Below are 16,904 nucleotides of genomic sequence, written 5' to 3'. Positions count from 1 at the left end.
GTTCAGGAAGAAGCAGGAGGTTTGGCTTTCCAAGAGCTTTCCATTTTGCTTTACAGGAACAACTTTCAAAAAAATCCATGTTTGTTTTATTGCAGCAGGATTGCATTCATGCACAGTGTGATATTAGAGTGTCTGAGAAGCAGTGAGCAAGACAGCAGTGATCAACAATAATCTTAATTCCCAGCCCAGCAGATCCAAGTTTAAGGAAAGAAAAAGGCATAAATGATCGAACAAAGGAATTACTTCAAAGAGGAATTGTAAGGCAAAAGTCTCACTTGAATGTAAAACTACCCAAGTTCTCACACTGGTGTTTTTCTTTGAAAAGAAGAGCTAAACTTTTAAAACCAGAAGGTGCTTTTCAGAGAACATTAACAGGGAGGGAGAGGATGGGATAAACTAAAATAACTGAAGCAGTGATGAAGGACTTGACTCTGTGTCTTTTCAAAGAGCAGTGTGAATTTTTTTTTCTGTTGAAAGCCCCCAGGCAGCCACTGATACGGTTTTTGACTAAACAAATTGATTTCTGTGAGGAAGAAGCAACCCTGAAACTTCCTGTGTCTCTGGGCTGCCTGAGAAGTGAGGGGTGCAGGGACTGGGCCTCTCAGTAGTATGGTCTGACCAGAATGAACTGGGCTGGAGGTTTAATTGAACACATGGCTCCTGGGGAGGTGCAGAGGAGGAAGTGCTGCAGGGCAGGGGAGCAGCTGTGCAAATACAGACCCTGGACTGAGCTTTGCTGCCTGTCACATATCAGCTCCTCAGTCCTACTGCACATCACATCCGGTCCCAAGCAGGAGGAACAGCGTTTTGTCTGTGTAGAACATTCAGTGAAGCTCCTGAAGGAGAGGGACTTCTGCCATCTCCGTTTGGACTCGGTGGTCTTTGTGGGTCCCTTCCAGCTCAGAATATCCCGTGATTCTGTGACCCCACATGTCTCTGGTGTAGCTGCTCAGGAGTTTCTTGCATGTGCCTCTGCCACTCTGTAAGTCACCACTAAGGACATCTGTCCCAACCTTGGATCTGTGTTGGAGGCTCCTCATCTTGACTTCAAACACATTTGGGACAGCTCCTGCCTCACAGTTCCCCGTTCCACCACTGCTGAAGTTCTGTTGATGCCACCAGGTAAGTTTTGAAGTTAAATTGGTTTAGTAGAGATAAAAGGCAAGAAAAATGTGCGTTCCCTGTGCTCTTGGAGCTGCCATGAGAGCAGAGCCTGGCCTGGGCTGTGGTAGAGGAGAGGCAGGACAGGGTTGGGGCTGGAGCTGTGTGTAATGGCAGCAGGGGCTCCATCCCCAAGGAAGCTGCGCCAGGCAGTGGGGAACAACAATCTTGGTTTTGCTATGGGGTTAGGCACCACTGAACTGAGGGACAGATGGTGAAGCTCAGGCAGTGAAACGTGGTCAGGCCGCAGTTTCTGGTTGTCTTGGAGGGAGGTGGCAGCTTACTCAGAGCCTGGTTCTGATTTCTTCAGGCTGTTTTCTGCTACATTCCCTGAAGACTCCCTCAGTGATGATGCCAAGGCTATGTGCCTGGTGATTGCTGGTTATGCAGGGTCTGGAGGGTGGGAGAAGAGAGTTTGGTTCCTGGCTCAGGCTGATGGCAGGAGCATGGAGCAGGCTGGTGTCTGTGTGAGGCTGTGCCCTTACCTGTGGGGAGCTGTTCCAGCTGAGCGGGGCTGGAAACGGCAGCCTGGACCCTGCCTTGGCTCCTGTGCAGAGCTACAGGACAGCTCCTAGGGCTGTGTGTTCCTGCCATCTGGCAAAGCAGGAATACCTTCTGATCAGGGGGCAGAGGTTCTTGGCAGCTCCCAGAATTCCTTGGCTGATCCCAAGCGGTGCAGCCAGAGCAGGCGGCACAGGCTCTGACAGCAAGAAGCAGGTGGATGGGATGTTTCCTGCTTCCAACAGACTTGCTGGATTCAAATATGGATATTTAGATACAGACAGATGCCCCTAAGCCAGAGGTACCCACCCCAGGCCAGGCTTTTTCTAGGCTGGAATGTATAAAATGTACAAGAACGATTCTCAGTCTTTTAGTTTACAAAGCTCCTGGTGATCCTGGTGCTGGAGCTGTGCTGATCAGCAGTGCTGGCAGGAATTGGGAACATGTTCTGATCCATGTTGGGAGGCTGGGGAGTGGCAGGACTGCTGTAGAGGAGGCATTCTGCCTCTCTGTAGAGCTGCAAGTGCAGGTGTTCCCCTTGGTCCTTACCCAGAGCATCAGACCCTAAACCCTGGGCTGAGGTTTGCTCAGTGAGGGAGTGACACCAAAGCTCAGTCCCGAGCAGGGGATTCCCACCCTGGCCCCCAAGCTCAGCCTCTCTTGAAGCTTGATTGCCAAAAAAGTCCTCGGGAGTGTCCGCCACGGTGGGATGCAGTGAGTGCATCTGCAGGAGTGGCTGTGGTTTGGTGTCACCCGTCTCTGTAGGACATGGCTCAGAGGGGTCCTCGGTGGTGTGGAAATGGAGCCCCAGATCAGCATCATGATGGCTCTCCCTGTGCTCTCCCTGCTGTGTGAGGCCCTGTTCTACCTTTGCTTTGTACTGCTGCTGAATAATGGAAGGGCTGTAAACAGATCCTGCCTGGCTCTGGTTTCCTAGGGGAAACAGGAAGACTTGGCCATCACTCTCACCCTCCTCCTGTCCTTGTCAGGGATTCAGTGTCCAACAGGAGCTGAGCTGGGTAAGGTGAGGCCTGGGGGCTTGGGGAAGGGGGCTGGGCCTGCTGTAGGTCCCCTTGTACCTATCCCATTCCAGTCCTTCTGCTCTGGCCCCAACTGGGGGAACTGGTCCTCCCTGGCCCCCTGAGCTGGGTGTGCCTCTGCAGCCACAGGGCCCTCTCAGAGCAGCCTTTGCACATGGCACTTCTCTTTCTTCTTCAGCTTATTCTGAAAGCAAGCAAAAATGTGCCTTTTAGCCTCATTTCAGCCACCTCCCTGTTTCTCAAATATTTCGGTGAGCAGAACGTGTTTGGGCTTGGGGCCAGAGGGAGGTTTGAGAGCAGCTTTGGGTGCCAGGCTCTGGTTGGTTCCAGGCACTGGGGCTGTGCTGTGGCCCTCACAGGGGGGCAGGTGGAGGGACCCTGTTTTGGCACCCAAACACCATTTGGGACTTGCTCCATAGCACAAAGGGATGGCTGGATGAACTGGCTCAGGCTGGGCTTGTGGCAACTGCTTTGAGGGCAAGAGGACCTCAGGATGTTTGCCTGGGCACCAGGAGCTGTGTCCTAGCTGTGGATTCCTTTCCTGCTCCAGGCAGGCTCGTGGATGTGCCTGGAGAGGGCCAAATCCTGCCCTAGTACTGCACCCTGAAGTGGCCTGTGGGGATCAACAGGGAATTTGGTGGCTCTGCTGCTCCCCTTGGCAGTGCTGGCTGTTCTGTGGCAGAGCTGCTGCACCCCGAGCGCTGGGGACCCAGGGCTCTGCTGGGTGTCACAGCCCACTTCCTTCCTGCGGAGGCAGGAAGGACCAGGTTTCCTTCTTGTGCAGGGGTGGGGTCAGGGGCAGCTGTGGTGAGAAAAGCTCTCCCCCTCCTGCAGCTGCCACCAAACCACACGGTCCTTCCCACCCTGGGCCACTGAGCAGCAAAGCTCTGCTGGGCTGCACTGTCCTGGCTCCCTTGGCCCTCCTGGAGTCCTCCAGCCCCTGCCCAGGGGCTGCCTCTGCTCCAGTGCAGGTGGGGTGTCCCCACTGAGCCCCTGGGACCCCACTGGGACAGTCAGCATAGGAATGTAAGGATTTAAACCCAAACAATGTAGGAAAAGTGAAAGCCAGCAGATCCAGGAGCCTGGGAATGTCTCTTCCACCTTCCCAGCACCATCACCTGCTTCCTGCCCTACCTTACCTCTCTCTCACAGAGGTGTCCCAGGCTCCGTGTGCTCCCACGGGGAGCAACTGGGGCTGGAAGTCGTCATGGGGGATTTGTAGAAGACAGCCTGGCAAGAGACGTGAGCCCTCCCTGAAGGTAGGAGAGGTCCAGGCTGGCAAGGAGGGAAGTGGGATCCACGCTTCTGTGTGAATAAATAGGGTGGGGGGAAGGGAAGGGAAGGGAAGGGAAGGGAAGGGAAGGGAAGGGAAGGGAAGGGAAGGGAAGGGAAGGGAAGGGAAGGGAAGGGAAGGGAAGGGAAGGGAAGGGAAGGGAAGGGAAGGGAAGGGAAGGGAAGGGAAGGGAAGGGAAGGGAAGGGAAGGGAAGGGAAGGGAAGGGAAGGGAAGGGAAGGGATTTCCTCTCCACTGGGATGCTGTGGGTGAGTTGCCATGTGTGAAGGAGCTGATCTGGTTGGGAGCTGGGGACAAGTGATGCCGTTGGTGACTCGTGGATGCTCCAGAGCCATGTTCCTGCTCTGGGTCTGGAGGAGGGAAGCAGTGGGAGAAAAGGCTTGGATGGTGGAGGAACAAACCGGGCCACAGAAGGGCCCCATGTGGCCCACAATGGTTCATTGGGATCAGAAGGGGCTTCATTCCCAGCCCAGCTGTGATGCCCAATCCTCCAGTGAGAAGCTGGAGTGTGTGGGGAAGCTGTGATGCCCTGGGGCTACATCCTGGGTGGGATCCAGGTTCTGTCCTCGGGCTCTGGAGCCCCGGAGGTTTTTGCCACCTCAGCACAAGAGCTGGAAGATAAATGGGCAAAAAGCTGTGCCAGCTCCGTGTCGCCAGCTCCTGGCTCGGTAAAGCGGCAAGTTCGTGCCAGAGTTTGGGATGCTGAGGCTTGGCAAGAGCCCCAGCAGGGCTTGGTGCTGCCTGGGGGACTGGAGCTGCCTGCGAGGATGGAGTCGGTGGGACACGGCTGATGCTATCCTGGGATGCCCATCTGTGAGGCTGCCACAGTTCCCACGGTGGACTGGGAGCCCTTGGCCCGTCCCACCTGGGTCCCCGCCAGCCAGGCCGGTTCTCCGAAGCTTCTGGGGCAGAGGCTGCCAGTGGACGCTCCTCCTCTGCGGGAGGCAGGCAAGGACTCGGGGTGGGGCTTTGACGGGCGAGAATCCACTCTGGCCAGCCCGGGGAAGTTGCCGGGGCCGAGCACCCTGGAGAGGCGAGGCTGCCGCCCACCCGTGAGTCTCTGCCCTTGGCGGGTGCATCCAGAGGGTGCCTGGGGACCCGGGGGTGAGGGTAGGGGGCTGGGCTGGGAGTTCCCCAGTTGTCAGCAGTGGGGACAGGATTGGTGTAAGTGTCCCTCCCTGCAGGGACCCTCTGTGCTGTGGCACACCTGAGCTGACCGAAAGCTTTGGCCCCCGGAGCCTTGTGCTGCTGGAACAGGGCATTTCCCCTCCTCTGTCCCTGTGGGACAACCCCTGGAGCAGAGACACCCACGGAGAGTGGGGCCAGACCTTTGTCTGACTCCCAGGGGGCCCAGGAGCCCCCATTCCACACAGCCCTGAATGGCCACAATTTGCCCATGAGGGACGTTGTGCTGCCACAGTTTGCAGTGTCCCCCATCCATTTCTGGTGCTGGGGTCTATCCCACCCCTTTCCATCCTGGGGACCCCCAGGGTATGGCACTGAGCTGTGCTGCAGGAGAGCTGTTTACTCTGCTGTGATGTAGCCTTTGTCTGTGCCTCAGTTTCCCCCAGCATGGAAGGCCGTTCCTGGCAGTGGGAAGGAAGCCCTTGCTGTTCTTCCTCCTCGTGCAAGCAGCCTTGCTCTCCCCAGTGCTGGCGGAAGCAGCTGGAGCTGTCTGCACACCGGGAATTTCCTCGGAGCCTGCTGGGACTGAGGCTGGAAATGGACTATTCCCTCCCCCTGCCCTGCACTGAGGCTGGGGAGGACTTTGGCTCCAAGCAAGTGGCTTTCAGCTCCTCCTGGCCAATGTCCCCGTGGCGGGGTGGTTTTTGGGGACATCTGCAGTGGGATGCTGAGCTGTGGCGAAGGTGCATGAGGTCCTTGGAGCAGAGTGGGGGGACAGGGATAATCTGTGGAGGCACTTTGAGCTGCAGCAGGAGGATGCTGCACCCCTTGTTGTGCCCACTTACCTGGGCTGCTTTGTTCCTCCATGGTGGCAGAAATCCAAAGCCAATTAGGGTGCTAATTATGGGGCTGCACTCGTTACCTTCTGTTCTGTGCCTGTGAACCCTGTTCCCCATGGGCTGCCTGCTCCCTGGGTGAAGTTGCTGCCTGTGAGAGCTGGGATGCTGAGCAGCATCTTGTTTTCTATGCAGGATGGGCCATTGGCAGTCAGATATTCTCCAGCAGCCAGGAAAATCTTTGGCCACCCAGAGTGGCAAAATGCCCAGCCTGGCATGTGGCCAAGCCTAGCCCATCCCAGCTCACCCCGCAGATAGATCCGAGAGGTCAGAGTCTGGAAATCCACGGCCAGGGTGGTGTCAGCGTGTGATGTTCCCGTGGCTCAGACAGATCCCTAATGCTCCCCTCTGAGCTGGTGAGGTCCCCCATGTCTCCAGAGCTGTAAGGGATGGAGAGGCCCCACTCTCAGTTGGGACCCGGACAGAAATTTTGAGCAGCTCCAAGTAGCTTGTTTCTGCCGGGAGTCACTACTGCCCTGCCTGGGAGCACAGCCCTCTGGCTCCAAATGTTTATCTCCAAGGAAGGAGCTGTGTCCCTGGGCGGGGTCAGTGCTCCAAGGACAGAGTGGCTGTGGATCGGATCAGGGGCACCTGATCGGCGCCAGCCTCTTGAAGAGCTGCCAGCCCTTCCAAAGGACTCCTGTGCACAAAAACTGGAGGGTTCTCCTTAAAATAAGCCCAGCACACGCTCCGGAGCAGTGGCCTCAGAGGAGCTGTTGGGGCAGGAAGGTGTTTAGGGTGCAGTCCTGGACAGCCCAGCCTTGGTTTGGGAAGGCTTAGGAGGGCTTTTCCTCCACAGTTGCATTCAAAGCTGCTTTGACCAAGCCAAGGCACTGTGAGCAGTTTGGATGGGGCTGAGAGTCAGGCTGGCCACTTGCCTGGGCTTAGCTGCTCCTCTTTAGGGCAGCACTGTCATATTCATAATGGAAAAACCCCAGGCAAACACAGGAGCCTTTTAGCTTCCTGCCACACCTCTGCTACAAGGTAAAATATCTCAAGTTCACTGCAACTTCCTTGAAGGTGACACTGTCCCCTCAGGGACGCCTTTCTTGTCCTACCAAGTAGGGGTTGGGGCTGAGACAGGGTGAGCTGGTGCCTGCCTGGAGGAAGATGGGGAGCTGCTTCCTCCTGACAGTGCTGGAAGAGCAGCCTGGGCCCATTTGAGACCTGAGTGTTTCCCAGAGCTTGGTGACAAGTCCTGGGGTGTTGGTGACTGGTCCTGGGGTGTCCCCACAACCTGAAAGTTTTTCCTGAGGCACTGTCACCTGTATTCCTTCCGCCTCCAACTCCAGGTTGCTGCTTGGAGTGTCCCAGGGCCGCTGAGGTGTCCTTGGGCTGGTTTGGGGGGATTCTGTACCTGGCAGATTTTGTCCTGGTCAGGTTGGGATGTCCCTGTCCCTACCTGCCCAAAGCGGACAGTGCACAAGTGTCCCCTGATGCCCCGTGGCTGCTCCTAGGTGTGCACCTGTGGGTGTTTGGGGCAGGGGGGCAGTCCCAGGGGTGTATCCTGTCCCATCCAGGAGGTGTTAGCTTTCCCAAAGTTGTGCCCTGACATGTCCCCTCTCCCCAGGCCTCAGCCAATAGGGGCCATGCGATGCTCTCTGAAACGCTCCCTCACGGTTCTGCTCGCTGCCTCTTTCCTCCTCCTCCTCCTCCATGGGGGCAGCCGGCAGAAACAGGATCCCCTGGAGGTGAGTCCCCAACCAGTGATGTCCCACTGGAGAGGTCACTGGAGCATCCTCTATTCCTTCCTGCCCCACATGGGCCCCCACCTCAGCTCTGCTCTCTTCCCTGCCCCATGTCACCCCCAACCCCCAGCTCTGTCTTCTCCTCTCCTTAGGGTTCCCCTGGGTAGCTGTACCCCCCTGATCCAGGAGTTGGGAGGGCAGGACAGGGGCTCCCCTTCGCTTCTGGGTCCCCCTGTTGTCATCTGCCCTTACTGCGTGGTGCTCTTGGATGTGACCTGGTTGTCTGTGGCTCCCATGCAGGTGGAGCTCAGGGGCCTGGCTCCTGACACGATCCTGCAGCTGCTGCATCCGGAGGGAGCCCAGCACATCTTCAGGGACACAGTCAAGCTCTCTACACTCCACAACGTCTCATACCAGATCCTTGCTGGCTTCCTGGCTCCCCAAAGAAGTGAGTGGTCCTGGACCCTCTGGGTGTGCACATCTGGGTGTGCACAGCTGCATGTCCCAGCACGGACCTGCCCCCTCAGTGCTGCTGGGGCAGGGAGGGGCTGTGTCCAGCCTTTTTGGGTGGGGACCTGCCCACAACTTCCTCCAAAACCTCCACAACCTTCACTGCTCACTCTTGGGATGGAGGAGTTGGAGAAGCTCCACGTGCTCCATGCAGGGTCCATGTTTCTGCGCCTTGGGACTGGAGTGACCACAGGTGTTTTGGGCTTTTCAGACTTCCCTGGGGAGGGTTGCTGAGATCCCCTCTCCCTGGGGTTGAGGTTCCAGTGGAGATGGTGAGCTGGACCACTGGGACAACCCCACAGTGTGGGAGAAGTGGGCCAAGCTCTTGGACAGGTGCACCAAGAAGCAATTCCCATGCAAACCCTGTGTGAAGGAGCTGAGGGCAACCTGTGAGGCTGTGCTGTCCTGACTGGCAGGAAGAGAAGCTGAACCAAGGCAGCCAGTGCTGGGCCATGGGGCGGACAGAAGGTACCTGATCCCAGTGCGGGTGCATCTCCATAAGGTGTGGAGTGGGTAATGCTTCCAGGATGTGCAGCCATACCAATAAGCCATTCCTGCCCTATAGACTCTCTCTGTACTGTTACTTGCCTGGGCTTGGTTTTTTGAAGGTGTTTTTCAGGAATATTTCTTCAGAGGAGCCCCTGCCTCCTCAGCCTGCCTCTTGCTGCCATTTGAGTCAATTTTGGGTCCCTCCTGAGACGCTGAAGGCTTCAGCTTCAGGAAGGACCCACCAGCCGTAGACATGAGGTTACAAACAGCACTGACCCTGCAGGCTGGCCATGGGAAAAGGTTTTTGGAGCCCTTTCATTACATCTTGCAGGGAAGAACATCACTGTGGTGATCCCAGGTCATCCCTCTACCTGTTCATGCTTTTCCTTTGCCTTGCAGAATTCCTGGCAGTGGGAATGGCATCTGTGCAGAGGCCGCGTGGTTTCTACCTCCTGGCCACACTCCAGTCCCTCTTCAGCCAGTCCACAGAGGAGGAACTACAGGAGATGGTGGTGGTGGTGCACCTGGCTGACACTGATCCTGGCTGGAACGTGCGTGTTGCTGCCATCATCGCCCAGAAGTTTGCTCGTCACATCCTCCTGGGCCAGCTCCTGCTCATCCACATTCCCCCCAAGTTCTACCCCACCCTGGAAGGCCTGAAGAGGAACTTCAACGATGCAGAGGAGCGGGTGAGGTTCCGCTCCAAGCAGAATGTAGACTACGCCTTCCTGCTCAGCTTCGCTGCCAACCTCTCCTCCTACTATCTGATGATCGAGGACGATGTGTGGAGTGCCAGGTCCTTCCTAACAGCCATCCGCAGGGCACTGGCTTCCCAGGAGGGCTCCAACTGGGCCACCCTCGAATTCTCCAAGCTGGGCTACATTGGAAAGCTCTACCGCTCCAGTGACCTTCCTCGCCTGGCTTGCTTCCTCCTCCTCTTCTATCAGGAAATGCCCTGTGACTGGCTGCTGGTCCACTTCCGCCAACTGCTCACCCAGAAGGATGCGATCCACTTCAAGCCATCCCTCTTCCAGCACATGGGCCTCTACTCCTCCTTCCAGGGCACCGTCAACCGCCTGGAGGATGAGGATTTCCAGGCTGATGCCTTGGACCTCCCGGACAACCCGCCAGCATCCCTGTACACCAACATGTCAATCTTCAAGAACTACGAGCCCCTCAAGGCCTACGGCTCAACACAGGGGTACTTTTGGGGCAAAGACCCAGCAGCTGGCAGTACTTTTTCCATTGTGTTCCAGCAGCCAGCCCAAGTCAGCCGTGTCCGGGTGCGCACAGGCTCCGTGGAGCACCCAGGCGATTTCCTGCGTGCAGGGCTGCTGGAGCTGGGCCGGCACCAGGACCGCAGCCAGGACTGCTCCTCCTACATCCCCGTGGGTTCCTTTGAGAAGGGGACCCTGGATCAGCGGGGTTTGGAGAGTGTCCTGCCCGGGCCCGTGGAGTGTGTGAGGATCCGGGTGACCCAGGACCAAAGTGAGTGGCTCATCATCCAGAGCATCGACATCTGGACCACAGCAGGCACTTGAGCACACCACCTCTGGCAGGATGTCAAAGCGGCTGGATTTGGTTCTAGGAGGTCCTTCATTTTTCTGGATAAGAAATGAAGTCATTGACTCCTACTGCCCCAACTGCTGTGGGTTGTGGGTGGGTCTGGGAAGGGGGCCCATCAGGATGTGCCTGCTGGGGGATGTCCCACTAAGGGGGCACAGGAAGGTGAAAGGGCTTGGGAATTAAAGGCTGGGCAGTAGGAAAACCTTTCCTCCCGGGGAGTATGATGCTAATCAGCTAATTAACAAACCAGGTAATTGATCAGGCAGTGGTATTTTTTGCAGCCCCTCTGCAAAGCCTACCTGCTTTAAGTTTTCTAACTTTTTCCAAAACTCTTGATTTTTAACTCCCTCCTCTGTGATCCCATTTCCTAGCTGCTCCTGGAGGGCTCAGGGGAAGGTCTGGGGGTGCTGCTCACCAAACTCCTCACCCTGCAGGCTCAGCAGGTTCGTGGCAGCAGCAAGCTCGCACTGATGCCCAGCCATTTCCTGGTGCCCATCGGGGGCCACCAGATGGACCCATCGGCCTGGCCCTGGGCAGCGCCTCCCACCAGCGCTGCTTGTTCCCGCCCTCGAAGGGAAAAAATCAGTTCCCTGGGACCTCACCTAGTGTCCGTGTGGGATTCACACAGAGAGGGAAAGACAGGCAAGATGGGGCTTCTACAGCGGGGAGGAAGGCCCAGAATTGAGCATCAGGGAACAAAGATGAGCCAAGGAAAATGTGACCTCTAGTATAATGTGAAGCTCTGGGTCCTTTTTAGTCCAGTGAGGTGCTGAAGGGTAACTGGGTTACCCACAGGCTCCCAAAAACTGCTGTTTGGGTTTGTCTGCTAGGGTCATCTTGGAGGGCTGGATGCTCAACTAGCAGCTGCTGGCCCCAGCACACAGGGCAGTGACTGGCACCTCTCGCAGTTAGCCTTTTAGCAACCATTTCTCAGCTTCCTGCAAAGGAAGAATTCCAGTCTGTTCAGCTTTCCCACGGGATAGCCCAGAGAAGTTAAGTCACTAACCTGTGCCAGACAGGACTCTGGTCTGCCCATGTTCCAGGCCTGGCTCTCCTGGAGCAGGACAGTTGCTGTCAGCAGGGAGCAGTGCCAGGGACACTCCTGCAGTGCCATAACCATACCTCTGGCTTGAGGTGGCATCAGCTCACCTGCTGGCACTGGGAGGCAGATGGAGAGCCCCAGACCTAGTATGATGGGGTTCTTCCCCTAAAAAAAAGCCACTCAGTAGATCTTTGTCTGCGTTTAATACAGAGGTGCTACACTGTAAACTCCAGATGTTCTCAGTGGGATCAATACACACTGCAGAACCACTGCAGCTTCCTCCACACAGCCCAAGTCCTGTCAGAGCTCTTGGAGTGTTCTGAATGGCACAAATGTCCACTTCCCAGGGCCCTGACAGATGTTTCCAGTGCTCCAGGAGAGCCTTTGCCCCAGTTCTGTTGGACAGAAATGCCACTGCCCACCCTGGGAGAACACCAAGAGTCACCAGTGTGGGTACAAATGGAGAAGTTTCACCTCATCTTTTATCTACTGGTAAAGCACAAAAAGATAGAAATGTAAATCAGCTTTTTACCTGTTGGACTCTTACTGATGTATGTACTAACAGGTTTCGTGATATTCACCTGCCTAGAAGCAAGCTGCAGTGTCAGTTATGCTGGTGTAAACCTGGACAGACTCCAGAGGTATGGAAATCTCTCCATTTACATCAGGATAAGCAGAAGCAGCAGTACCCACTGGCAGAAACCCCCTCCTCTTTGTTCCTGTGCTGCGCACGTGGCTCAGTACCACAATGCCCAGGGACCATCAGTGCACATTGGAGGAGGAGAAGGAGGTGGCTGCTGCATCCTGGAGAAGCATCACCTAATTTATCTCACACCAAAATTCTCCCACTATTTTTATCCCAGGAAGACTCAGCCAGCTCCCAGTGCTCTCTTCCCAGCCCCTGTCCCTGCTGGAGTGGGCTGATGGGAGTCCTGTGTTCAGCCAAACTCCACATGGCAGCCATAGCCCAGGGGCCAGCGTGGCTGGGCAGGGGAAGGGCAGGGGACGCAATCAGAGAAGCTTTTGGGGCTGCTGCTCCCTCTGGAGACGGTGAATCAGGGAGGGTTGGAGGTTCCATTCCAACGCTGGGGTGTCCTGATGTGGTGGAGCCCAGCAGGGCCTAGCTCAGCATCTTGTGCCGGTCGAACACAGTCTTCCTCTGCTCCTGCACCTGCCGCTTCCAGCGCTGCTGCGCTCCCTCCACCCGCTCCAGCACTGTGTTGGCCCTGGCACCAGCCAGGGTGGGCACTGCGGCCAAGGAGCGAGTGTCCTGCAAGGAAAGGAATGGGGCTGGAGACCAGGCAGTGCCCAGCCCAAGCACAGAGGGAGACAGCTGACTTGGGGAAAAACTGCACCTGAAAGAGCAGTTCAAGGTTTGAGATGTTCTGATGAAAAACCTCCTTTTCAGAGCTCCTCTACACCAGCCCCCAAGTCCTTGCTCTTGGGCGTCACCCACGACTCCAGATAAAAGTCCCCAGAACTGCATGAAGGGTAGAGCTCTGCTGGAAATCTCCTCTTGGTGTCTGCAAGGAGCCACAGTGCCAAAGGGAACCACATCCCCCTGTTAAAACCAGGCTGATGATGGATGGAGATCCATCATGGCACAGGAACAATGCTTATCCCAGAGGACTTAGTCCAGCATACTGGAGTGATATAAACCTCACCTAACACCAGGCATTTACCATGTGCACCTGGGTCTAGATCTGAATTACCTCTGCACAGCAGGGTGCAAACCCATGAATTTGGGATACAATTCATCTCCTCCTGCAGGACCTCCTTTTCAGCAGAGGGAGGCAATGGATGGACTGTGAACTCTGGAGCAGCTGCTCCTCACTTACCTGACTATGAAGGAATTGGGCCAAATAGTTTATACTCACAACAAAGTACAAATAGGACAGTCCAACCTAGTACTGCCACTGCATGAATTTTATGCAGCAAGAAATTTCCTCCCCCAAAACTGGTGTCTGACAAAGAGAGGAAGAGGGAGAGAGTGGCTCTTTCTTTGTTACTGGATCCTAATCATTTTGCCCATGGTTTGTATGTCAGCATCCCACAAAAAGATGGCGTTTGAATGAAATTATGCTCTGTCTAGATGTTTCAGCCAACACTTAAGCTCATCTTTCCCTGGAAGCTCAGCATCACAAAACTCCACCTGGGGCACTGCACAAACAGAATCTGTTTGACTTTTTGTTCCTTCTAGATGGACAAATGAAATTCAGGCCAGTTGCTACAAAGCCCCCTCTCCCTCTGAGGGCAGGACATGCCTTGGGCTCATTACACAGAGCTTTGAATATTCCTTGTGCTTCTGAATGATCTGCAGAGATCTGAGTCTAAATGTTCACCTGTCTAAGTGCCCCCAAAGCAGCAGTGCTGGTCCCTCACTGGATGAGAGGAGACAAGCAGGAGGTCACTGTTTCCCTGTCCCCCATTCTCCTGTCCCCCTCTGCATCCCCTGCCCCCTCACCTCACTGTCCTCCTCGTTGTGCAGGGGCTGGGTGTAGGGGTCTGGTTTGCGGATCAGGGGGTCCACGAGCACCAGGAACGCCATGTAGAGCAGCAGGGCCCCCACCACTGACAGGTAGATGATGATGATCACCTGCAGTTGAGGACAGCACAGGGGGAAAGGATAAGCAGTGTAGATAAGCACCACAGGGATCAGGAAGGTCCTTTGCAGCTGCCTCTGATGTGTGATCTCTTGTTCTCATTTAGCTCACAAGAGTCTCTTGCTCTTGCCAGGAGGCTGAGGTTGTGCCATCACTGCACAAACTGTGCTGATGCTCTCACTGTGCCAACTAAGGGCATGTTCTGCACATAAGGAACAATGAGATGGGGCCCTTGTCAGGGATGCTTGGCACTGTCACAAATCCCCAGCAAGAAGACTGGGCTCCCACACAGCTCTTCACTACCAGGAATGCCCCTGCCTCAGATATGAAATCACAGAAGTCACAGAAATCACAGAATCCCAAATCACTGAGGTAGGAAAAGATGTCTGAGATCATGGAGTCCAATCTGTGACAATTCCCACCTTGTCACCCAGAGCCCAGAGCACTCAGTGCCACATCCAATTGTTCCTTGAACACCTCCAGGTGCAGTGACTCCACCACCTCCCTGGGCAGCTCCTTCCAGTATCCAACACCCTTTTAGTGAACAAATTCTTCCTAATGTCCAACCTAAACTCCCCTGGTGCATCTTAAGACCATCTTATCTTGTCACTGGCTGCCTGGGAGAAGAGGCCAACCCCCACCTGGCTACAGCCTCTTTTCAGAGAGTTGTAGAGTGAGCCTGTGGCACTGGCACCACGTATTCACTGTGACAGTTTTCTCTTTCTGGGCCCTTCTCCTGGAACCTACCAATGTGACAATGCCTGGGCTGCTGGGGCACAGCAGGGGACAGGGCACAGGCAGTGACTGCAGTCACCCTGGGCTGCTGTGGCATGTCAGGCAGTAGGGTACAGGCAGGGGACTGAGCTCAGGTACCTTGATGGTGGTGGTGCTGCGCTCCTCGTACTTGCACTCACAGAGCAGGCAGTAGGCCTCCACGTCATTCCCGGGCACTGGCATGGGCTCCACGACGTGCAGACAGTTGCTGCAGCACAAACAAACTACAATCAGCAGCAGCACAAGGTGAAACCAGTGCTCTGTGCAAGGACACTAGGGTGACTTTGTCCCAGCTTTCCTGTCAGGCTGATAACACTGATCTGGTGTTAAGAGCACCCCTCACCGCCTAGCTGGCCCAAAGTCCCCAGGACAGACTGTCCCAGCGCCTTTTGTAGGGATCCAGTTCAGGTGGAAAGGATTGGAGGGCATACCCTACCAAGAGTGGTGGGTTAACATATCATCCCAGATTCCTCAATTTCTGTTTAAAAACCCTGGCCTGGGTTGAACATCACCCACCAAAGCAGCTCCCTCTGCAGACAAACATACAGGCAGGGAATCCCTTCCTCAGCAGCAGCTGGGAACTCCAGAGTTTGGCTGTCATGGGCCGACGCCTGCGACTGCTCCCACTCACTCACCAGTCCTTCTGGGACACATTCTTGTTGTAGATGTGCCCGCTGATGTTGCGGTACGGGGGGCAGATGCACTTGCAGCGAATGTCCTCAGAGCTCTGCAGGGCACAGGAGCCATGTGAAGGAGGGAACACAGCTCTGTCCCCTCACACCCCGCCTCTGCTGTGCCCCACACATGGCTCATGTCACCCACCTTGCTGGCCTGTGCTGGGGGACACAGGACACAGCCCAGAAGCACCAGCAACAGCACGGGGCCCGCAGAGTTCCAGGAGCTCTGGGCAAACATCCTGTGAGCCTGAGGGAACAAAACCTACATCCAGGATAGAGCATCTCAGCTGAAAGCAGCCACAATGAGGTAGTCAGAGATTTTTTTTTTTTGGCCCACTTGCCTCTGTTTTGCCCAGGAAGAAGAAATTTGTTCCTGAATCACAGCTGATACCAGCCAGGAACTCTTGGAAACACTTAAGACAGATCTCAAGTACACTCCTGTCAGAAAAGCTTCAACCCTGTACAACCACACATCCAAACCACCCCACCCCTGCAAAAATATTGATTTCCTTACAATTGGACTTGCACAAAACCTCCCGTTCCTCTCTTACTACCCTGGAGCCCAGCAACAGATATTTTGGTGCTGACAGTTTTGCTCAGTAAAAGACACAGAACTGACCTAAAGCAGTACACTGGGGGCTCCCTGCTGCACTGTCATGAATGGTAAATCATTCATCTTCTGACACTCAAAGTCTTGCTGCTGAAGGGAATTACATATTTTCCTGTCATGAGCTATGGGAAAGGGATAGAATATTCCTAAGTATTCCAAACCAATTCCTAAACCTCCTTTATATCAAGACACCTGTTCAATAAATCCCCATTTTAAAGTTACTTCAAGACGGTAGCTTGGTGAATTCATTAATGCCTTTTGCTACATATCACAGAATGGTTTGGGCTGGAAGTGACCTTAAAGATCAACTCCTTCCAACCCCCGTGTGTGCGTGTTCCGGAGACATGTACTTCCACAAATCTGTAAGAATATGAATTTATTCCCTCTGCCACAAAAGGCAAGTTGGCCTTGGCCAGGCTGGCGTTCACCGTCAGAGAGAAAAGGTGGAGCAGGTGTTGGGGACCTTGGGACAGCATGGAAGAGCTGCTTCAGCAGGGGAAGGGAATTCACACCTTCGTTAATCAGCTCCCAGGTAATCCCACAGCTTACTCCAGGTACTTGTACTCCATCTCCTGACCTGATTCCATTGGGATTTAAATCACTGCAATATTCCGTCACCCTTTGCTTTATCTTATGTCAACACCTTAAATTCACATAATGGATTACAAACACCAAGTTCCTTTCTTCTTTATCTAAACAAAACACCAGCAACTTCTAACAAGACCTCCAAAATGCATTCCAGTCCTATCACCTCATCCCTTGATCTATTAAGCTTTTGCACCACAGTTTCAAAAGTCTCTGCAAACAATGGTCCTGTCCTCTCCAGGGCAACTCCCCTGTACATCAGGGCTTGAGATCATCACACATCTGGGGAACAGGACTGATCTGAGCTGCCCAGTGCATGTTCCCCATTTTAAGTGGGTCTGGAC

The 16,904-nt window shown here is 55.0% G+C and overlaps 2 protein-coding genes across 12 annotated transcripts; one reads left to right on the top strand and one right to left on the bottom strand.

Moving 5' to 3' along the window:
• Nucleotides 1-20: 20 nt before the first annotated feature.
• Nucleotides 21-16,196, top strand: LOC136301205 (alpha-1,6-mannosyl-glycoprotein 4-beta-N-acetylglucosaminyltransferase-like). 10 transcript variants are annotated; one of them, XM_066204096.1, is made up of 5 exons: nt 21-1,122; nt 2,600-2,681; nt 3,855-3,961; nt 7,587-8,152; nt 9,103-16,196. In XM_066204096.1, the coding sequence occupies exons 4-5, from the start codon at nt 7,606-7,608 to the stop codon at nt 10,242-10,244; spliced, it is 1,689 nt and encodes a 562-aa protein (XP_066060193.1). In that variant the 5' UTR covers nt 21-1,122; nt 2,600-2,681; nt 3,855-3,961; nt 7,587-7,605; the 3' UTR covers nt 10,245-16,196. The 10 variants fall into 10 exon arrangements, with proteins under 10 accessions (XP_066060193.1, XP_066060192.1, XP_066060191.1 ...); XM_066204095.1 differs by having other exon boundaries at nt 2,600-2,686; XM_066204094.1 differs by lacking the exon at nt 2,600-2,681.
• On the bottom strand, nt 12,432-15,603 carry TMEM9 (transmembrane protein 9). 2 transcript variants are annotated; one of them, XM_066204106.1, is made up of 5 exons: nt 15,486-15,603; nt 15,324-15,453; nt 14,788-14,896; nt 13,776-13,907; nt 12,432-12,581 (listed from the first exon to the last, which is right to left on the bottom strand). In XM_066204106.1, exons 1-5 carry the CDS (start codon nt 15,601-15,603, stop codon nt 12,432-12,434), a joined length of 639 nt encoding a protein of 212 aa, XP_066060203.1. The 2 variants fall into 2 exon arrangements, with proteins under 2 accessions (XP_066060203.1, XP_066060202.1); XM_066204105.1 differs by having other exon boundaries at nt 15,324-15,415; nt 15,511-15,603.
• Nucleotides 16,197-16,904: the final 708 nt, after the last annotated feature.

The sequence above is a fragment of the Chamaea fasciata genome, unplaced genomic scaffold (assembly GCF_029207755.1).
Source record: "Chamaea fasciata isolate MVZ Bird 193981 ecotype frontalis unplaced genomic scaffold, bChaFas1.0.hap1 SCAF_25, whole genome shotgun sequence".
NCBI lineage: Eukaryota > Metazoa > Chordata > Aves > Passeriformes > Sylviidae > Chamaea > Chamaea fasciata.
The sequence above is the reverse complement of the archived record's forward strand: the minus strand, read 5'-3'. Positions and strand labels throughout refer to the sequence as shown.